Source organism: Schistocerca cancellata, chromosome 1 (genome assembly GCF_023864275.1).
Source record: "Schistocerca cancellata isolate TAMUIC-IGC-003103 chromosome 1, iqSchCanc2.1, whole genome shotgun sequence".
In the NCBI taxonomy this organism is placed as follows: domain Eukaryota; kingdom Metazoa; phylum Arthropoda; class Insecta; order Orthoptera; family Acrididae; genus Schistocerca; species Schistocerca cancellata.
This window is the reverse complement of record NC_064626.1, coordinates 869,068,504-869,092,887: the sequence shown is the minus strand read 5'-3', so window position 1 is coordinate 869,092,887 and position 24,384 is coordinate 869,068,504. Positions and strand designations below refer to the sequence as shown.

Sequence of the window (24,384 nt, the reverse complement as noted above, 5' to 3'; positions counted from 1 at the left end):
TCATCCTACATATATGAGCATAGTTATCTTTTTTCTTTGTCATTAGATAAACACAGGAACACTAAAGCAGCAACACTTACATGACACATTTTTTAAAGTTCTTCATATGTCAGTTGTGCAGTTGACAAGCATTTTAAATACAACAAATTTGTGTCTCATGTGGGAGTTTGCACGCAGTAATTTGAGAAACCGGGTAGCTGATCTGATGAGGAGTCTGAATATGACAAATGTTCCTGTTTGCAAATACCACAGACTATTCTGAGATGTTGTACACTTTGCTTCTTACAGTGCTATGGTCTCTGTGCAGAAATTTGGCATGTGATAAAAACAGTGCTATATGTGTGCTGAATGCACTAATCAGTTGGCTTTGGTATAGGCAAAAACAAATCTAAATACATTTAAATTGAAGTTACTAGTCATGTAATTATTCTGCAGGTTAATACAGAGTTGCTTAGGTTATGTTAACTTGTGTAAACTATTGCACTCACTAATGAAATTTGTGTAAAACTGTTGAGAATTACCTCATGTTCAATAACACTTTTAATTGGAACCATGTCTGCACACAAATTTTAATTCTATGAAGAAAGATTTCAGTTCTCTACAAGGAGTGGTATAGATTGTTTGTGTGCTAACAGTGATCAGTATCCAATAACCTAAACTCTGACCTCAGATTGTTCAAGGTATGATACTCAGTGCAGCAATAAAAAGAACTGGTCAAGTACTTACCATTCTGTAACTGCAATAATTAGTGTTAAGTGTGTGTGATGTATAATCCAAGAATGAATTGATGAGTTCTTGTGGAACACCATCCTTGTTGAGGTGCCACTGAATCCTTTGAACACACACTGGATGTCATACACTTAATGACCAACAACAAATGTATTGTATACCACTTCACTGGATGAACACCATAATGTGAATTTGAATAATTGTGTGCATGAGAGATCAGCTCCACCTGGCTGGAGTGAGAAGTTTCTGCACTATCAGCAAGACAAAGTATTAATGAGTCTCTGTTTGTGCACTGCAGAAGCAGTTAGGTGTGTGCTGATAAACAGACTGCAAGCAGTTAGAGCTTCTGCTGACAGGTTGAGTTGTGGCAAGCTTCTCTGCATTTTGTTATCAGCAATACTATTCTCATGGATGGACAGTTATGCACTTAAGAAACTGCACTGAAACATTCACTACACAAAATATGATATTAATGTCAGGGTCTTATGAACAAGAAAAATGAATGTCAACAGCATGGAAGACTATTTTTATTTTATTAAGCATATGGCAATTAATGCCACTCAGTATGAACAAACAATTTTATTTGTATAGGAATGTATAATATTTGTTGTAGGTTTAATTATGTACCTCTGATAAACATAGGTCCCTGTAAACATAGAAGTGAGTGAACCTTGGACTGTGTCTAGTTAACTAATTGAATTTCAGGGGGAACCAGAGATTATAACCCTCTAATCAATGTTGTATGATCTGTTTTTTCTGATCGAGTTTGTACAGCTCCAAACCTATGTATCAAAATGAACATTGAACACTTATAGAGGTAGATGCATATGGGAAACACTCTTACCTCAGTTTCAACTGGTTTTCTGTAGGGGCAGGGTCAGTGTAGCCAACTCAGTTATCATCAGGCATATCCACTATTTGGCAGCTGAGTAATAACCAAGGAATAGTTAAAAAATTGTACCCCTTGTGTCTCTGTGATTAAATTAGTGTGTGTATGTGTGTCTGTGTGTGTGCACATTACCTGAGCTTCCTGTAGTGTTGTAAGAGAAAATATTTAATAACACCGTGCATATCAAACACTGCACTATTCAATTAGCAAGAGAATATTTTTGTAATCTAAATGTACATACACCATTTACAGCTATTTGTACATTTCATGATGAGATGAAAGGGATAGACTGCTTATCATTATGTAAAAGAGATGCTGAGTCACAGACAAGCACAACAAAAAGACTGATATAAATTTGAGCTTTTGGCCAAAAAGCCTTCTTCTAAAGTAGAAAACATACACATATTTACACAAGCACAACTCACACATACGTGACAGTTGTCTTCGGCCACTGAGGCCAGACAGGTTCGGAAGGCAACAGCTATAACACAGGAAAGAAGAGAAAGAACAGTATGGACACTGAGTAAAGTAATGATTTTGAGAACAGTAACAAAGGAAAACAGCACTGGGGTACAGGATGGAAGAAGAGCTGCTAGGAAAAATCAAACAATGGAAAATTCAGGATGGAATAATGACAATATCATGAAAAGGATAGATTTCTACTCACCATATAGTGGACATGGTGAGTCACAGACAGGCACAATGAAAAGATTGATGTACTCTGGAGCTTTTGGACAAAAGGCCTTCTACATTAGAAAAATCCCATACATTCACACAAGCACAACTTGCACACACACGTGACCATTCTCTCTGGCCGAGCTGAAGTGGACCAAACTGGGTACACAAACTCCTTGCCCCGAGAGGATCAGCATAGGGAGGTTTATAATGCACTAGCTGTAATATTTATGGAGATACACACATGTATGCTTTTCAAGTCTCTGCTGTGTAAGCTTAAGCTGCCCTGTCCTACATGATAGAGTGTTGTGTGGGAATAGTATCAATCTGCTTTACAGGGCAGCCTACACATTAGCACCAAGACATGATTATCCAGACCCCACGATCTAGGCTGCCCAGCACAATAGGCCTGTTGTGTTGGAGTAATATCAACCTCCTTTGGCAACCTTCTCTGCATGGCAGCCAATATGAAATGGGAAAGAAAGGGTTTCCATTCTCATTCATTTTACTTGCAGTTTGGTTCCATACTCAGCTGGGGGAAAAAAAAGTGGCACGACAGATGTTTTATATGTTAGGGCCAATTGAATGATAATTAAGATAAAAGATAATTCATTAGTTTGATGAAGAAGCAGATGTTACGGTAGCTCGTCCGTATTTATGCTGTTGTTTATGAGACTAAGATGCAGTCCATAGCTGCTTCGTCCTTATAGCTTCCAAATTTACTCCTTGATTCAGATACCTAAACATTATAAATGGTCTTGTTCTTATATAAAGAACAATAACTGTATTGTGAACCTCAGGAAACATTTGTTTCAAGATAAAGCACAGAGAATTTGCATTTTTTTATCTGCAAAATCTTTGCCATGAACAGCAGCAAATTCTTCTCCAAACTGCAATACTTTGTTAGGCCATGCTGGCATTGCACAGTAAATACTACCGGGAGATATAATTGAAATATTGGCTCTTATACTACACTTTTTGCTGCTGGAAAACTTAATGATTTACCAATGTTTTGGCACTTAAATGCAATATTGCTTCCAATGTATTTCACGGCATCTGGAAGGACATCCAAGATTACAGAGTCATCACATACTGTTACCACATCTGTTAATAAATTTTCCTCAATATTCACAGATATGGGATTTCTCATGCTGGCAGTTCATCAACAATATACAGATCACTGGTAATGAAACTTACCTGTTTCCAGAGAAAGAAATATTTCTTGCATTGCCCATCAGTATAAAGAGATGCACCCGTTATCTACTTGAAATGATGTGGAGTTATTGTAAAATGTACCTAATCCTTGTATTCAGAAGAATGGAAAAGAATATTGAAGATCTGTTGGATGACAATCAGTTTGGCTTTAGGAAAGTAAAGGAACCAGAGACGCAATTGTTACGGTGCATCTAATGATGGAAGCAAGACTAAAGAAAAATCAAGATAGGTTCATGGGATTTGTTGACCTGAAAAATGCATTCAACAATTCAAAATGGTACAAGTTATTTGAAATCCTGAGAAAAATAGGGATAAGCTACAGGAAAAGGAGGGTAATATACAATATGTACAATAACCAAGTGGGAACAATAAGAGTGTTAGATGAAGAATGAAGTGCTCGGATTAAAAAGGGAGCAAGACACCCCTACTGTTTAGTCTACACAGTCAAGAAGTGATGATGGAATTAAAATTCAAGGTGAAAAGATAACAATGGTAAGATTTGCTGATGACATTGCCTTTCTCAGTGAAAGTGAAAAAGAGTGACAGGATCTGCTGAATGGAATGAATAGTCTAATGGGTACAGAATATGAATTGAGAGTAAATCAAAGAAAGACAAAAGTAATGAGAAGTAGAAGAAATGAGAACAGCAAGAAACTTAACATGAAGATTGGGGATCACAAAGTAGATGAAATTAAGGAATTCTGTTACCAAGGCAGCAAAAATAACCCATAACAGTTGGAGCAAGGATGACATAAAAAGCAGGCTTAGCACTGGCAAAAAGGACATTCCTGGCCAAGACAAGTCTACTAATATGAAACATAGGCCTTAATTTGAAGAAGAAATTTCTGAGGATGTATGTTTGGAACACAACATTGTGTGGTAGTGAAAACCAGAAAAGAACTGAAAGATTTGAGCTGTGGTGTTATAGAAGAATGAGGAGGTTCTCTGGAGAATTGCCAAGGAAAGGAATATAAGGAAAATACTGACAAGAAGAAGAGATAGGGTGCCAGGACATCAGTTAAGACATCATGGAATAACTTCCATGGTGATAGAGTGAGCCGTAGAGGAAGAGATTGGAATGCATCCAGAAAATTGGTGGTATTTATGCTGTAATGCCATCATGGCCAAACAAAATATTGCAATTTGAAGAAAAATTGCTGCTTTTCATGGAAATGATTGTGCAAACTGAAAAACACCATTGCATTGTTAACTGCAACAGGTAGAAGATGTGCTCTGTTGGTGCTGCACATTTTAGCAATTTTTATCGAGATAAACTTATGCTGCCATGTTCTTCTTTAGCACAGCAGTGTAGAAGTGTACACAGAATCAGCTAAGTGAAAAATCTGTGCGATTTGTAAGTTTATTTATTTACAACAGCCAGCTTAGGAATTTTCCCTTGTGCGAGACTACTTGTACAAGATGGTTTGCCAACCAATTTAAAGAACTAGACTGGCATATTCTACTGTTCACATCACTTCTGCATAACCTTTTATTGTTACTCATTTGTGTTGTGATATATTGTGAAATTTTGAACATTCGTGAGTGTCGCAATAAACTACTACTTCTATTGTCCATTGTAGGCTTGCACTAAACTATGCTCTGTTAAAAAAATTTCAGAACAGTAGGCCTATCCTTTTTCAAAACAATTGTTCTACAATTTTATTGTACGATTACATAAGAAAAAAGTTAATTTCAGAATTTTTGGACACATACAAAACTATATTTTCGTACCGATAAGTTACCAGTACGAATGTTTTGGATACATAATTTATTTCGTTCCAAATCAGATTTTGTGATTTACAGGTCAGCCAAATAATATATTACCCATGAATTTCATTGTCTATCAACACAAATAAATGTGCATTTTTGAGGATTTCTGGAAAATACCATTATCCTTTGCATAATCTACAAGCAATTTGTAGCAAATTGGCGTTCGTGATTTAGTTACTGTAGCAAATTTTCTGACTTATATATTGTGTTACGTCTGGTTTTCCCTTAAAGAAAAGTAACCCCATATATTATTTGCATTTATTGTAAATAAACTCTGTTTTTGAGTTTGCTAACATTTGTAATTAACATCAAAACGTTTTAGGAAACTTTTACCACAGTTTTTTGTGTTGCTGTAATAGAATTCTTGTGTTTGTGTATCTGCTACAGTTCGTATAGGAAATTAGCAACTTTTTAGCTCAACAGATAAAAAGATAATGAGTGGCCTTAATTTAAAGTTGTTTGTTCACTGCCTTGTAATACATTGCACCAACCAAAATGCAGCTCACTGTAAATACTACTCTCAAACACGGGATGAGTTGGTTGATATTTGTAAGCAGCTGGAAATTGCCCAGACTACTGTCAAATGATTGATGTGTATCAGTGTCTTGGAACAGCTCCCAATCCCTGTACCCAAGGAAAAAAATCATGCAATACTGATTTAGTCTGGAAGTTAGTATGTAGTTAATTTGCATGCTTTTTAAGCTTTCAAGAAGCTCAAAGAGAGATTTAATTGAAGTAATGAAAACTTTTTGGAATGGCAATGAACTGTCTCTATCACCAACTCACATTTTCTAGGAATTTCTTTAGCATATTCTCCTGAATTGTGAGGTTCATTCCAAATCCATATGAACATTCATCATTTCAAACTCTAGAATTCAAGACATCTAATGAGTTCAATAAAATTACTTTCAATATATTTGTAAAGAACATACTTAAAAGTCTAAGCTGTTCATTGAGGTGCAGTTAAATATGCTTCAGAAAGCAATGTGTTACCATTACGTTACTTTATGTTTAAAAAATTCTCATATAGCTGCCTTAGTTATTTTGGACTCATTAGGTAGCATAATGAAATGGTTCCTCAACAAATTTGACAGATATGCTAAAGCAAAGAAAACTCATGTATTTCTGGTAGCATGTGCTGGATTTACAAAATATGTTTTACCTGTATTGACACACAATTCCTTCAAACTTTTATATTTTTTTTATCCATATCACATGTCAGAGGTACATCATTTATTTCCTATTCCTCAACTGCCTTGATGATACTCTGTAACAAAATACTAGTCATAATTGTGTCAAAGCCAAAATAACTGGTTTCTTCCACTGTTTACACTTCCCAAAGACTATGTAAACTTGAGCATTGGAATGTAGTCCAACTACTATGTCTTCCAGAAAATCGTAAAATATATGAACATGAATGTTCATTTCGACAAATGTCAACATTGCTAGTCTCCCTTGGGTAGTAAAACCATGTGACTTAAGCTTCAATAAACACGGTTCATCTTTGAGAATACCTGGTCTGCATTTAAATTTCTTTGTCCATTTCTGAAGTGTCTCCCTGTACTGGAAAGGCATTTTTTGCTTTTACAAATAAGCGTATACTTCTGGCACTAGAGCTCTTAAAATCAATGATTGGACGATGGCCTCTGAATTCTTGTTTATCCTCTTGCTTTCGATCAACAGACATCATATTTGCATCAGCGTCATTTTGATAATGCAACACTCACACTTCTGTGTAATTTGGTTTTTTATTTTGCAATGAGATGACTTTTTTGTCTGGTTAATGAAATAACATGGCGAAGATCATTTGTTTTCCTTCATAAGGCTACATCACATCTATTTAGTGCTACTTTTTTCTGTGCACTTAATTTTGTTAGACATTCTCTCTTGGCCTTCAGTTCCTTAATTTCTAAACCCTTACTCAGTATTTCATTGATCTTATGAATGGGACTATTAGCTATGGTCTGGTCAACCTTTTTTTTTTCTTTTTTGTGATACAGTTTCTAAAGTCATCAAAGCTCATTCTTACAAACTTCTTGCTTCGCAGCATTGTGCTTGAGTTCTGGATCTCTAAGGAATGAATTTACTTTTGTTATTCATGGAATTATTTACTAAGTACTATATAACAATATTAATTTCTCATTACTAATCAAATAAATAATAAAAATATGCAATAAAATATCAGTGATATAAATAGCTGGGGCAAGTAGCTTATTTTGATAAAATTTGAAATTAAAAATTCAAGCATCAAGAGGTTTTGAAATCACCACGCTCAGCCTGGCATACCGTACATAAAATCTTATTAACGGGGCTATACAGCCACTCTGAATAAAACTCTTATTCAGGTTGCCCTCCATGGGGTGGGTGCATGCAACAACTGTGGTTATATTGGGTTAGATAGAGCAGCAATCAGTCATAGAATTAAGTTGCTTTAATATGACATTTATAGTCACAACGCAGATCAGATTTCGACCTGTGTCAGGTCATTATCAATGCAGTGCGGAATTGTAGCAGTTGTTCATGCTCAAGTGAATGCTTACATTGTTCAGCCATTAGTAATTCCGTACTGCATTGATAATGACCTGACACAGGTCGAAATCTGATCTGCGTTGTGACTATAAATGTCATATTAAAGCAACTTAATTCTACGACTGATTGCTGCTCTATCTAACCCAAAACTCTTATTATTATGGCCTCAAAGTAGCATGTGAAATGTGCAGAGCACAATAGCAAGTTTTATTATATTAAAAAAAAAAAAAAACCCATGCTATTTCCATCAGAAATGAAGCTATGGTATCCAAGAGTGAAAGCTAAGAAACCTCAAGAACATTATTTATTTATTTCCTACACAATGTAGGGAGTTATTCACTGTCATAGAGTAATCCAGTGTAGCTTCTTTCTTGAAGGTAACCCTAAAAGTTCATTCCTCAAACCTCATTAATAATCTTCAGATCAAAAATAAACTGCACACACATGCAGTTTTCACACACACTTTGTCCATGTATTTGCATCAAACTATCCATTCATATTGCAAATGCTCATCCTTAAGAAAGTCATGATAAGTTATGTTTACCATATTTCGAGCAATTTTAATGCATTGTCCACAGCATAATTAGAGTGACCCTTGCTGATGACTGACATGAAACGAGTTACTTTCTTTGGATGCACATCACAATTTCTGTGTTCTGCCAGATGCACAGACTCAAGAGTCCTCAAATTGAAGCCAAGGCCTGTAAGAGCATGTGGGAATTTCTTGTTCACCAGGGAGTGGAATGGTCCACCTCCTTTTTCTATATACCTTGACACAAACAGCAAAATTCATGAGTATCACCACTGAGGGGTTTATAAGCTCCTAGCTCCAACAGTTGCCAAGACAGGTGCAAATACGTGTTATTTTAACACAGCTGGTGCATTGTGCCAGGAACAGTATTGGCTTGCTTATCCAAGTGCTTGCGGGGCTGTTTATATGTCAGGAATACACAATTACACTCCTGGAAATGGAAAAAAGAACACATTGACACCGGTGTGTCAGACCCACCATACTTGCTCCGGACACTGCGAGAGGGCTGTACAAGCAATGATCACACGCACGGCACAGCGGACACACCAGGAACTGCGGTGTTGGCCGTCGAATGGCGCTAGCTGCGCAGCATTTGTGCACCGCCGCCGTCAGTATCAGCCAGTTTGCCGTGGCATACGGAGCTCCAATGCAGTCTTTAACACTGGTAGCATGCCGCGACAGCGTGGATGTGAACCGTATGTGCAGTTGATGGACTTTGAGTGAGGGCATATAGTGGGCATGCGGGAGGCCGGGTGGATGTACCGCCGAATTGCTCAACACGTGGGGCGTGAGGTCTCCACAGTACATTGATGTTGTCGCCAGTGGTCGGCGGAAGGTGCACGTGCCCGTCGACCTGGGACTGGACCGCAGCGACGCACGGATGCACGCCAAGACCGTAGGATCCTACGCAGTGCCGTAGGGGACCACACCGCCACTTCCCAGCAAATTAGGGACACTGTTGCTCCTGGGGTATCGGCGAGGACCATTCGCAACCGTCTCCATGAAGCTGGGCTACGGTCCCGCACACCGTTAGGCCGTCTTCCGCTCACGCCCCAACATCGTGCAGCCCGCCTCCAGTGGTGTCGCGACAGGCATGAATGGAGGGACGAATGGAGACGTGTCGTCTTCAGCGATGAGAGTCGCTTCTGCCTTGGTGCCAATGATGGTCGTATGCGTGTTTGGCACCGTGCAGGTGAGCGCCACAATCAGGACTGCATACGACCGAAACACACAGGGCCAACACCCGGCATCATGGTGTGGGGACACTGAATAGTGCACGGTACATCCAAACCGTCATCAAACCCATCGTTCTACCATTCCTAGACCGGCAAGGGAACTTGCTGTTCCAACAGGACAATGCACGTCCGCATGTATCCCATGCCACCCAACGTGCTCTAGAAGGTGTAAGTCAACTACCCTGGCCAGCAAGATCTCCGGATCTGTCCCCCATTGAGCATGTTTGGGACTGGATGAAGCGTCGTCTCACGTGGTCTGCACGTCCAGCACGAACACTGGTCCAACTGAGGCGCCAGGTGGAAATGGCATGGCAAGCCATTCCACAGGACTACATCCAGCATCTCTACGATCGTCTCCATGGGAGAATAGCAGCCTGCAATGCTGCGAAAGGTGGATATACACTGTACTAGTGCCGACATTGTGCATGCTCTGTTGCCTGTGTCTATGTGCCTGTGGTTCTGTCAGTGTGATCATGTGATGTATCTGACCCCAGGAATGTGTCAATAAAGTTTCCCCTTCCTGGGACAATGAATTCACGGTGTTCTTATTTCAATTTCCAGGAGTGTATTTGCAAATAGCTGATGTGACGACTGCCCTGCATGGAATGAGTTTTGTGTTTGGTAAGTATAGGCCTCCTTTAAAGAACTGAGTTGCATGGCAGCCTATAGGCCAGTGACAAAAAGTGATTTTCAAGGTACTGACATCTAGCATACCTTGCATAGCAGATATGTTGTGCTAGTACTATCTGCCTGCTTCGTTGACCTGTTGTGCAGGGCTACATGTACGGATGGTAATGCCTGGGAGGAGGTTGAAATGGATAGAGGAGAGGTGGACAGAGAGAGGAGACAGGATGGGATGGATAGGGAGAGACAGGGGCAGGAGGTGATGGACAGAGGGAGAAAGGGCAGGAGGGGATGGACAGAGAGAGGGGTCTAGGAGGGTGTGGACAGAGAGAGGGGGAGCAGGATGCAGGAAGTGTGAGAGAGCGAGGGCAGTGATCGATAGGGAAAGCAGGTAAGGAGGGGGGAGGATGGAGAGAGGGGGAGGAGGAGATGGATAGGGAGAGCATGAAGAAGGGTATGGACAGGTAGAGGGGCTGCAGGAGATAGGTAGGGAGAGGGGGGCAGGTGGAGGTACAGAGGGTGAGGTGGACAGCTGGAGATGGATAGGGAGCCTGGGGAAAGAGGAGATGGACAGACAGATAGAGGTGTGGAGGAGATAAACAATGAGGGGGAGGATGAGATAGAAACAGAGAGAAGAGGCAGGAAAAGATGGACTGAGAGGCTGGGGCAGGTGGAGACAGACAGCAAGAGAGAGGTGGGGAAGAGATGGACAGGGATAATGGGAGAAGAAGATGCATAAGAGACAATGGTGAATAGGACATGCATGGAGGGTGAGTGGGGAGGTGGAGATTGAGAGGGTGAGGGGGCAGGAGGGGATGGGCAAAGTGGGTGAAGCAGGAGATGAATAGAATGGGGAAGGAGTAAATAGCCAGAGGTGTGGAGAGGAAGAGAAAGGCAGAGAGATGGTGGAAGGAAGAGGTGATCAGAGTGAGCAGAAGGAGATGGTCAGATGTGGAGAGGAGAAGATGTATCAAGAGAGGGGGAGGAGGAGATGTGTGAAATATATGTATCAAAAATGTAGGCGGGTGAAACTATAGGCAAAAATTAAGTGTATATGCATACACATTTTAAAACATTTTTAAAAATGTATGTAGCCCACCAAACTTAGTACAAATATGCCTCACTGTGAGACAACAATTGCTGTGAGGGTAAGAAACCTACCTGTCATAGTTCAGGTGATATGATGTCATAAACAGTGAGATGCATGAAAACTGCCACATCGTGTATGATGTTTAAGTATATTACTTATTTGCTACTAAATACAATCACAACAGATTTTGCAGCACTATCCACACATGCCACTGAATGTACCTACAAAATTACATCATTCTGTGACTCATAGAAGACAAGAAATGACATTATAAACACTGAGATGTATGAAAAACTGCTGCATCATGCATGACATTTAAATTTATTACTTCCTTGCTATTAACTCTGTTCACAACATTTTTCATAGACAGAATCCACACATGCTGCTGAAGGTACCTACACAAATATATCTCTGTATGTCACAGAGTTAAAACGATATGATATCATAAACACTGAGAGATGTGAAAGAATGCCATATCATAAATTAAGTTTTAATACACTTATTCTGTACTACTAACACATTTCTATAGTAGGATACAATATTCCGGTGTTTTTCTGATGACGATGCACACAACCACAGCCATTACTAAACACATGAGATTAAATCGCAATTGTGAATAATGAGTACCATCAGCTGTAGACTGGAAAGATGACAACGAAAGTTTGGGCTGGACCAGGACTCGAACCCAGATTTCCTGCTTGCGAGCATTTGCCTTACCATTTGGCTATCCATGCATGACTATCGGACAGATCCAAACTGCCATACATCAGCAACCATACATCTATGATCTGTACTCGTACATCCATTATGTGTATTCTCGTACAGCTCAGACATTGGGCTTGAAAGTTGCATGCCCGGTATCGGCAAATAAATATGATATTCCATTCTAAACCTTATGGTAGTCATTATTCACAACTGCGAATTCACCTTGTGTGTTTAGTAGCAGCTGTGGTTGCCACAGTGTATCATCTTCAGAATAACACTGGCACTGGAATATCGTATTTATCTGCTGATACCAGGCATCTGATTTTCAAGCCCAATGTCTGATGTGTATGGGAATACACATAATGGATGTGTGAGCACAGATAGTAGACATATGGTTGACAACATTTGATAGTTTGGGTCTGACCGTGAGTCATGCATGGATAGCTCAATGGTAAGGTCACTTATCACGATAAGCGGGAAATCCGGGTTCGAGTCACAGCCCAGCACAAATTTTCAATGCCGTCATGCCATTCTGCAGCTGATGGTAGTCATTATTCGCAATTGCAAATTCATCTCATGTGCTTCTATAGCAGTGTCAGATTAAGAAAATACCTAGCATCTGGCAACGGTGTGTCAGCTTTGAACTGTGTAGTGCAAATTGCTGTAGAGGATAACAATAGCCATTTATTGAGCTATGAAGACATAGAGACATTCACAAAATCACATTATAGACAAGCACAGCTTTTGTACTTATACATTTTTACATTATACATATTTCTTTGACCAACTGTTTCATAACTTCAAAGGTGTTTTCATGAATTCATGGAAATGAAATTTTTTCAATATTACAATACAAACACAGTTCATTTTTTCTATTTGCTTCTAACAGAAACTGGCAAAATGAATAACCAGGTAATGCAGGTTATGCATGTGTGTATGTCTGGGATCACTTCCCTGGATCAATTTCAACCAAATTTGTCGCAAAAGAACAAACTTCACAAGTATTAGGACTTTGGTTTTTATAACCTCCTAGCTCCAATAAAAACAGATATATGAGCAAAAATATGTTTTTTCAGCTCCTTCTGTATAGGCTTGTATAGGCTGCCATGTGGAACAGGTGTCTTGTTGGGAATAATATCAGCCTGCCTTATCGATCTGCTTTGAGGGGTAGCCTACATGCTAAGTGCAAGATATGATTTTCCAGTCCCCAATTTGTAGGGTGCCATGCATGACAGGCATGTGGAGATGGTGTAGCATCTGCCTGCTTAGATGGCAGGCTATATATGAGCAAAAAACAGTTTACTAGCCCTTGACATGTATGCTGCCCTGTACGGCCAGGTGAGTTGTGTAGGAGTAGTATCACCCTGCTTTATTGATTTGTTTTGCAGGGGCCACGTGTGCAGATGGGCTTGTCTGAACAGTGAGATGGGCAAAGAAGATGGGGGGAGGACGTTCTGGACAGAATAATGAAGGAGGAGGACAAGAAATCTACAGATACAGTGGGGAGGAGGTGATCGAAAGACAGGGGAAGAAGAATAAGAAGGAATTTACTGACAAAGGGGGAAGGAGGTGATGGACAGAGACAGGGAAAGGAGATGTACAGAGATAGTGGGGAAGAAGAGCTTGGCAGAGAGGCGGGTGAGGATGAGGTGGGCAGAGAGAGAGAGGGAGAGAGAGAGAGAGAGAGAGAGAGGGGGGGGGGGGGGGGAGAAAGAAATAGGGGGTGGAGAAGATAGGAAGAGAAAGGGGCAGGAGGGGTGATGCAGGAGGCAGGTGGATGGCTGGAGATGGGTCCTGTGCAGGTGTAATAGGAAATGGGGAGAATGAGGTGGACAGACATAAGGAGAGTATGATATGGACAGAGGGAGAAAGGAGCAAGATATGTTAGGAGAGAGCTGGCAGAGGACATGGACAAAGAGAATAGGGAGGAGGAGGTGGAGACACAGACAGAGTGTGGAGGAGGAGAAGGACAGATAGAGGTTGGAGGATGAGCTGCACAGACAGTCAGGGTAAAAAGTGGTTGGTACAGTGAGGGGGCAGTAGGTGATGTTTGCTCTATATGTGAAAATGCATACTCAAGTGAAACCACAGATAAATGTTTAGCGTATATGTATAATTAAGGGTGTTCAATAAGTAATGCAACATTTTTTTCTCGGCCAATGTCAGTTCAAAAAAATGCAGACTATAGTGTGGAACATTGTGGAATATTCTTGCTTCAGTCCCTATACTTTCATGAAGTGCTGATAGGTGGAGGCGCTATACGTAGCCTTCAGAATGGTGCCTGCAATGTAGATGTGTTCCAAGCAGAGAGCTATCATTAATTTTCTTTTGGCAGAAAACCAGAAAATTGAAGATATTCATAGGTGCTTGCAGAATGTCTATGGAAATCTGGCAGTGAACAAGAGCACAGTGAGTCATTTGGCAAGGCATCTGTCATCAATGCAAGAAGATCACGAAAACCTGTCTGAACTTCCACGTGCTGGCCGACTGCCCTCAACTGAATCTCTTGCAATGTTGGAACATACAAACATTCTCATTCAAGGTGAGCAATGGATCACAATCAGTCACCTTGCTGCACGACTGGATGTGTCTGTTGGTAGTGCTGACACACTAGTCTACCCATTAGTGTGTGTTCTTGCTGGGTTCCTTGCTGCCTAACAGTCCTCTGTTAGGCAACAAAGAGCAATGAAGGACCATCTTTGCATTTGCGACAATTTTTTGTTGAACATCGTCACAGTTGATGAAACGAGGCTTCATCACTTCAAAGTTGAAACTAAATGGCAATCAACTGTGTGGCACAACACTATCTCTCCTCTGAAGAAAAAGTTCAAAGCCACACCCTTAGCTGGTAAAGTCATGGGGATGATCATTTGATGTCTCCTTCATGGTGCAATGATCAACTCAGAAATATACAGCACTACCCTCAGCAAACTGAGGAAATGACATTAGTGTGTACATCATCAAAAAAATTCAAATGAATTTCTCCTTATCTGTGACAAAACAAGGCCTCACGAAAATCTGTGCACCTGTGAGGAGCTTGCAAAGCTAAATTTGACTGTATTTCGTCATCTGCCCTAAACATTTTATTAAAAATACTTTGGGTCCACCTGTACACAGCAAAATAACAGCCCCTGATGTGAAGGTTGCTCAGCACAACGGGCATTTTGTGTTGGAGTAGTGTCAGCCTGCTTTGCTAGGCAGCGTACACATCATGAACAAAAAGGGTTCATGAAAACATTGAAAGTTTGTAAGCTGTAAAAGTATGCGGAATGTTATTATGCTTCCAAGTGAGAAATCACTTACTTACAAGTTTGCATCCATCCTGGAAATAATCTCTTATAATTATAAGTTATTCAGAATCTTAATTAGAGTCTCAATTAATTAGTGAGGGGTATCATATAAATCAGAAAATATATATTAACAAAATTACAGTATTAAACTCAGAATCTTGTAAGTATTAAGACAAAATAGGCAGTCAAAATTATGAATGCCACCAGTCATCTCAGAAGTTAATTATTTCAAGTAATTTAAAGTATGTTTTGAATAGGAGTGAGACATCTTCTTTTGACTGAATGATACCAGCAGTTTATATACTGTCTATTAGCTCAAAATGATATGCTATTACTTACTATAGGAGAAATTTCAGTTAGCCATATCTGTTAACTAACTGAGCTTATGGTAAAATTAATTGTATCGCTGGAATCAGGAAGATAAATATAACCAACCGATCTATAAATTTAAATAGAATTTTCATAAATAACAATTTGACATATTTTTATTCATGTTACATATTACTTGTGCAACTGCATTAGATACAGAATGAAAAAACAAAAAAATGTTAGTTACTCATGGGCATAGAAAGCATAACAGATGGAGGAGCTACTGACTATGTTTCAACTCAACAATGAATCCTAACAACTCAGCGGTCTCAGAGCACTGTTTGTCTGAGACTCATGTGAATGAATATGAACATATGAAGATTTCAGCACAAATTTTCAAATACTGTGACAATGTTATCAGAGAGGCCATCAAAGTGTACACCAGGTACAATATCATCAAGGACTGTGGCTATTATCTGAACAAAGCTTGGGAATGAGCACTGGATCAAATTGAGGACACACTCAGTAAACATAATGTTTTCTGGTGACTAGGGTGGATGGAGTAACTACACCTATGCTACCACAAACAGCATGCCCTGCAGGTATCACCAGTCACAGACACTGATGCAAGTAGTTCCTCATCCAACAATGTGCTCCCTCCAGCATTGACCACTTACAGAGTTGCTTGAGGGGAGGGGATATAAGTTGGTTGTGTTCACCCAAGAAGGTCAGTTCACCAGCGCACCAGACAATGGTGAGCGTCTTATTACCAAAACATCATTGGGCACTATGATCTCACAGTACAACTGTGAACAGTTCAATCACTTGAAAGGTCACATACTTTCTTTTGGAAAAATGTCAAGTTTTCAAAAAAGTTGTGAGATTTATTCCACTATTCTCACTTTAATTACTCATCCATGACATCCACCATCTAGTCCAAATGCAGAAACTGAAATAAATGCTAATCTCCCATCCTGAAGAACAATATTCGGTTCATGACAAGTCTGGGGAACTTCCAGGTCAAGGGATGGTGGACCTATCTCACCAGGCTTAGATTACATAAGTAGAGAGGGTATATATTGAAACGGGATATCACATCTTAGAGGTTTTACAAAATTTAGGAAATAGTTCTTAGCTCATGAAGTCTCATAGATTTGTTACCAAGTGACAGATTTTGGATAGGGTAGGACAACAGCAGTTCCATTCCCTCCCCCCATTAGAATTGATGTGGGGGCTGAATAATCCACACATGTAACTGCAGAAGAAATGATGACAATGTGCATCATGAAAATTTTTGGAGTCTGTGCCTCACAACTCCTTTATCTTTATTGTCACATGATGTTGCCTAAGTATATACTGAATTCTGTGTTCTATGACTCTGTATTTCATATTGAAAAGACTCTTGTGTAATAACCTATTGTTCATTTACAGTTGTCTATTAGGTCAGTGTGAAATCTGATTGAGCAGTTCTCCTCAACAGTGTAGCAGTGATACTATATCACTATACAGGGTGTTACAAAAAGGTACGGCCAAACTTTCAGGAAACATTCCTCACACACAAAGAAAGAAAATATGTTATGTGGACATGTGTCCGGAAATGCTTACTTTCCATGTTAGAGCTCATTTTATTACTTCTCTTCAAATCACATTAATCATGGAATGGAAACACACAGCAACAGAACGTACCAGAATGACTTCAAACACTTTGTTACAGGAAATGTTCAAAATGTCCTCTGTTAGCAAGGATACATGCATCCACCCTCCATCGCATGGAATTCCTGATGCGCTGATGCAGCCCTGGAGAATGGCGTATTGTATCACAGCCGTCCACAATACGAGCACGAAGAGTCTCTACATTTGGTACCGGGGTTGCGTAGACAAGAGCTTTCAAATGCCCCCATAAATGAAAGTCAAGAGGGTTGAGGTCAGGAGAGCGTGGAGGCCATGGACTTGGTCCGCCTCTACCAATCCATCGGTCACCGAATCTGTTGTTGAGAAGCGTACGAACACTTCGACAGAAATGTGCATGAGCTCCATCGTGCATGAACCACATGTTGTGTCGTACTTGTAAAGGCACATGTTCTAGCAGCACAGGTAGAGTATCCCGTATGAAATCATGGCGGTGAATCGAGGAAGTACAGTAAATACTGACGAAACTAAAATGAGCTCTAACATGGAAATTAAGCGTTTCCAGACACATTTCCACATAAAATCTTTTCTTTATTTGTGTGTGAGGAATGTTTCCTGAAAGTTTGGCCGTACCTTTTTGTAACACCCTGTATATTTTCCACTTTTAATGTTTAGAGAAGCAGTCTGAATTAATTGTTCATGAGCATCTTTATTTAATTTAAAAATAAACCATGTCAGGGTCATGAAACTTACGGTGTTACATGTCACTCCAGTAGAGTGACAATGTAACTTGTATTATGAGGGTTGAATGAAAAGTAATGCCTCCATCCTTGGTAATTGGGTTTGGATGGGAATATTTTAATAAATCAAATGCAGAGATAATCCTTAGAATGTGATCTTTAATTACCAATATTCACTTTTCCACATAATCACCAGCCAATTTGATACATGTCTTCCAATGATGAATAAGTTTTCTGAATCCATCACAGAAGAAGTTGACACACTGTTTCTACAACCACAGTCTGACAGTTCTCTCAAGATCTTCATCAGAAGCAAAATTATGTCCCCACAGATCGTCTTTCATTATCAGGAACAGATGGAAATCAGATGGTGCTAAATCAGGGCTATATGGAGGATGCCATACCATGGCGAGATTCAGTCTCTGAAGTTCTGCTGTGGTGGCATGTGAAGTGTGTGGTTTGGCATTGTCATGCTGCAGGGAAACATTTCCCTTTTCCTTTCAGACCCTTGTTTGCCATTGTTTCAGAGTTTGCAGCATTGTGATGTGACACTATGAATTTATTGTTGTTCCACGATCAAGGAAATCAACATGGATAACACCATCTGTGTCCCAGGACACTGTGGCCATGATTTTTGCAACTGAGAGCTGTGTCTTGAATTTCTTTTCTAGGGTGAGTCTTTGTGTCAATATTCCGTAGACTGATGTTTCGTCTCTGGGTCGTAATGGCTTACCCATGTTTTGTCTCCCGGCACAATTGAATGGAGAAAGGCGTCACCTTCATTCTCGTAACGTGAGAGAGGTACCTGGTAAATTTCAAGTCTGTGCACTTTCATTTCAGGAGTCAGCATCTGGGGTACCCATCATGCACAGATCTTCTGATAGCCAAGAAAAGAAATACTGTGACCCACACGTTCTTGTGAAATGCCGACTGTGCTTGCAGTTTCTCTCTCGGTGATATGATGATCATCCTGACTCAATTTGTCAACATTTTGCTTGTGAAACTTGGTGGTTGCAGCCACAGGATGTCCAACTCTTTGCTTGCCATACAGGTCAGATGTTCCCACCTCAACGTCTTTAAACTTACTTGCCCAATGACGTACAGTACTCACAACAACACAATCACCATAAACTGCTTTCATTCTCTGACGACTCTCCTTTGGGGTGACACCTTCTGCCGTGAAGAATTCAATGACTGCATGTTGCTTAAATAACATTGACCAACTGTCTGTGGAGGATTCCATACTTTACACTGCAACAACACAATTTTCAATGCTAAGGCTTCCCCCAACTGGAGCTGTAGAGAAGAGGCTACAGAACAATCCAGTACCTGCTGCATACCAATGCTGCCAACTGTTGAAGAGTTAAGAAGGTGGAGGCATTTCTTTTCAGTCAACCCTTGTATAACGATAAAGAAATATAATTAAAAGGAATAATTAGAGGAATGGATGGTAGTTATTCTTTCACTTGCAATGAAAAGAGAAATTAGTACAGCGTATTATTATGCAATGTTCTGTGAGTATGAAATTGTGCTATTGTTCATGCACTTTACCTTGCATCATTTCTTTTTTTTGTGTCCATCACTATATGTATTTTAAGTATATTTGTCATGTTCTGAAAGCTTCGCCTTCTGTTAATTTTACGAAAAAATGACCATGGACTTCTTTTCCTCCATTTCAATTATAGATGCAGGCAGCCAACCCCAGGGAACACCAGTGCCTCTCAAGAAGATATAAAATATGAAGGAATTCTTCTTAACTTGGTTCTATTTCACTTTAATAAAAATGCTTAATACTGTTATTAAGTCTTCTCTTATTCAGAAGCACATATGATACAAAACACTTTTAGCCTGTCACACTCTGAGCAATACATCTTAACCAAACTTCTACACACGAGAGAGTGAAACAAAATCATGTACAAAGAAGTGAATGATGTTTTATTGTCATCTGCCTATGCTTTACTGTGCATTCATATCTAATGTCTTTGCTGATGCTTATAGTCAGTCTTTGATTCTGTCATTGTCACTGTATCATTTTTTAATAAATTTTAACTTTCCCATATCCAGCGGTCTTTCACCATGTACCTACACAAACTCTATGTCTACCTAGCTGATGGACATATGATGTTCATGAGTTTTGAGCAATTTAGTGATTTAGCAATTATGAACAAGAAACTGTTTGGAGGTTTTATTATGTATTTTGTATGTGGCAGTTGGCATTAACACCACAAGATGAAGTACCTGTGTGGTTCTTTGTGCACACTCCATGTATTGTCATCCCAAGTTGGACTATGACGCTAACCCCAGAGCAAATGCCCACAGTGTAACAGAATTGCAAGAGATCCAAGTGGAAAACAGAAGAAGATTATTCAAAACTGATGTATGGATGTAAACAAACTGTCAAACTGACATATACTCTCTTACATGATGTTTCTCATGTTATGAAGTTCTAGGAAAAGTTGTTGAATTAGAAAAATATAAAGGGATTGTTACAGAAGCATTTTAGTTCCAGCGTTACTCAAGACTGCCACTGTGATGACTTCCAGCAGAGCTACATTGGCACACTCGAAAACATAAAGGCATTTCAGATGCAGAAATATAAAGCTATAAGAAGTTGTCACACTTGGATCTGAGAACATATACAGGGTGCATCAAAAATTATCTACACACCTTTTGTTTACTTGCCACATATAGATACTGCTGTCATTCTTTCCAACTGTGAATAAGTACTTTCCATCTACTGTTATATATTTCTGCACCACCTACGAAAGAAAGAAGAAAAATTACTTTTTAGTTCATTCTGTGCTACAGTACAAAGGAAAAAGTTGCCAGTTCAAATAACAATACATCAAAAACTCTGTATTTAAGTTCTATAATGTTGAAAAAATGTTGAGAACTAATACTCATTTCAAAACAGATCATGATTATAACTTTTTTGGAATTTTTGTAACATTCATTTGTTTGTACACTGTACTAAAATGTACACTGCAGAACACATCTTATTAGTCTTAAATAAGTTTTTGATTGCTTTACTAATGGCTTTCTTATTGTGCTAATGTGATGCGTCCTACATTAGGTGACAACCATCAACAGAAAAAGTGCAGTTAGGTAAGTAACAGATGTTCAAAAGCAGCTGTTTTTCTCTTTGAACTATAAGTTATTGATTTGCCATTACATCTATGTATAAATATCGAAATGTATAATTTGAAATCAAACAATGGAAAATCCAAATGGAATGTAACAATATTATGAGAAGGAAAGTTGCTACTCACCATATAGCAGAGATGCTGAGTCACTGATAGGCACAACAAAAAGACTCTCACAATTAAATCTTTTGGCCATTAAGGCCCTCGTCAACAATAGACAAACATACACACACAAACACACTCATGCAAATGCAACTCACACACATGACTGCAGTCTCAGCCAACTGAAACCACTTCTAAGTCTCATGACATGGGGTGCACATCTACTACCTGCTAGCAAGTAACAAAGCACATCTGGGAGTAGGCATTAGGAGTCATTTAAAATGGAATGACCATATAAAATTAATCATCAGTAAAGCAGATGCCAGACTGAGATTCATTGGAAGAATCCTAAGGAAATGCAATCCGAAAACAAAGGAAGTAGGTTACAGTACACTTGTTTGCCCACTGCTTGAATACTGCTCACCGGTGTGGGATCTGTACCAGATTGGGTTGATAGAAGAGATACAGAAGATCCAACAGAGAGCAGCGTGCTTCGTTACAGGATCATTTAGTAATCGCGAAAGCATTATGGAGATGATAGATAAACTCCAGTGGGAGACTCTGCAAGAGAGATGCTCAGTAGCTCGGTATGGGCTTTTGTTGAAGTTTTGAGAACATACCTTCACCGAGGAGTCAAGCAGTATATTGCTCCCTCCTACAATTATCTCATGAATAGACCATGAGGATAAAATCAGAGAAATTAGAGCCCTTACAGAGGCATACCGACAATCTTTCTTTCCACAAACAATACTAGACTGGAATAGAAGGGAGAACCGATAGAGGTACTCAAAGTACCCTCCGCCACACACCGTCAGGTGGCTTGTGGAGTATGGATGTAGATGTAGATGTAGATCAAGCAAGACTCATAATATTTGAAAATAAATACTTACTAAGTCTTCAGAATTATGTTTTTATATCAGATTGGGATTTATGTAACATTTGTATATTTATCTTTACTCCTCTCATACTGTCCTATGACATTTAGCTCAACCTCGTGTTCATGCTGATGTTTCCTATTCATTCCTTGAGAAATACAGTTCCCTTCAGTTGTTTCCACTTTGTTGACAAACAAAAGAACCTATGTTAAGCACCTAGGAATCAAAATGAATTATAATGTTGCAATGCTTCTGCTCCTGATTGGTGTTTGAAAATAAAATAAACTCTATTAATGTTGATGACTGTACCCTGGCAGCGAACCTGTTGAACAGATAACTATTTAATGTTAATAGTTCATCTGTGTCAAAGGGATTTCTGTGCACCATTGCATTCTGTTCCAGATAATATTATTCATTGGAAACACCTGTAAACATTCCTAAATAATTATGATGTGGGGCTGATTTGAAATTACAGTAGCAGTGTTGTGAATTACAGGACTACATCGACTTAACTGACTCATTTAAGTTAAATTCTATCAAGTCCCACACATGTTGTATTCACTTCAAATTAGACACTGTAAAAATATGTATATAATTTTATACTGACACAGTGACATAGCAAGAAGGGCATCTTCCCTAAGAGAAAAGCGCTCCTTTTTCCAATTATGGACTCAGAGTTGACATTGCACTTCTGGTCCTCATACAACCAATGATGATAATACTAATTAGCATCAATAAAACCAATTAGCATAATATGTATTTGATTTTAATTGAAATAAAAGTATACATATTTATATTTGTTCTAATAGCTAGGTCTTAATACTACTGCACACTGCTGCAGTGTGAAACATTCTGTTAATTATGTAGCTTCCAAGAAGTAACCAAATATGATGTAATCAATTATGGTCAAAATGTCAAAAGTAAATGTGAAAACATTTGTGTAGTAGGCTAATTTACTGGCAATTAGCATGATTTATTCATTTGATATGATTATGGAATAAAATAGATGACTTTTCACAGCTTGAAGCTTCGCTGCACTGTGTCACACAGTGTAGAGAAGCTTCAACCTGTGATTTGGTCACTTATTTTATTCCACAACCGCATAAAGTGAATAAGTCATTTTAATTGCCAGTAAGTTAGCCTATTACAGAAATGTTCTCACATTTACTTTTGACAAAATTGGTTTATATAAGATATGTGTTTTGATGATGACTTGTGTTCTACTCAAGTCTAATGATTATTGACACTTGTAACACTTGAGAAAGGCCTAAGGCCAAAATATAGATTGCAGAATGAAACCTGTTGCACAGTCAAATAGCGGTTATGTCTTTGAAAAAGTTTTATGTGACTGTGGCTCCGGATCAAAGTAAAATCATTTTCAATTTGGCTTCTCTGATCCCTCACTGCTGGTTTATTCTCACCCCACTCACTGTAATTTTTACCAATTGCTTAATTCTTGTTATTTCTGCAAATGACACCAATAATCCAGATTTACCATGCCCAATGGCAATTAATGTAATTTTAATTGTAATTGTAATTTTATTAATGCTGTAGATCATACATTGTGTGCTGAAAATCACATGATGATATAGGACAAGTCAAAAGTGGAGATGGGATGATACATAGTAAAAATGATTATGGCAGTGATCTTATAATGATACAAGTGTTCATATCACACATGCGTAATGCCAAGAAATAGAAAAGTGCATAGGTGGATATTTTGTGAAAAATAAGTTCACATTATTTAGGGAAAGAAACATATAAGCAAGTAACATGGAAATTCAAAAGTACAATATACATTTAAAGATCCATTACTAAAGTAAAACAGTAAAGGTGATACACTTCTGTATTGAGGTTTACATTCAAAGTACAGGACATGGACAGAACAAATTTTTATGTTTCAAGATATTCATCTATACTGTAACAACACTTTTGCAATAAGTATTTATGGACAGCGGTTTTAAATTTTGAAGTGTCTTTTATTGTTTTAATGTTATTAGGTAGCTTATTGTACAGTCTGTTTCCTGTTTGCAGTGGTCCATTCTGTTTTAGTGTTGTGTATGCATGTTGAACATGTATATCCTGCTTCCTCCTTGTTTTATACTGATAGATACTCTGGTTAGTCTATACAAGGCCAGCCGGTGTGGGCGAGCGGTTCTAGGTGCTTCAGTCTGGAACCGCGCGACTGCTACGGTCACAGGTTCAAATCCTGCCTCGGGCATGGATGTGTGTGATGTCCTTAGGTTCAAGTAGTTTTGAGTTCTAGGGGACTGATGACTTCAGATGTTAAGTCCCATAGTGCT

The 24,384-nt window shown here is 39.0% G+C and overlaps 1 protein-coding gene across 1 annotated transcript in view; it reads right to left on the bottom strand.

Moving 5' to 3' along the window:
- Window positions 1-24,384, bottom strand: part of LOC126189843 (cilia- and flagella-associated protein 251-like) — a 794,634-nt gene that overhangs the window by 194,279 nt on the left and 575,971 nt on the right. Inside the window, exon 19 of the mRNA XM_049930974.1 lies at window positions 20,629-20,720. Within this exon, the coding sequence (XP_049786931.1) occupies window positions 20,629-20,720 (92 nt within the window). The remainder of the gene's footprint in view (window positions 1-20,628; window positions 20,721-24,384) is intronic.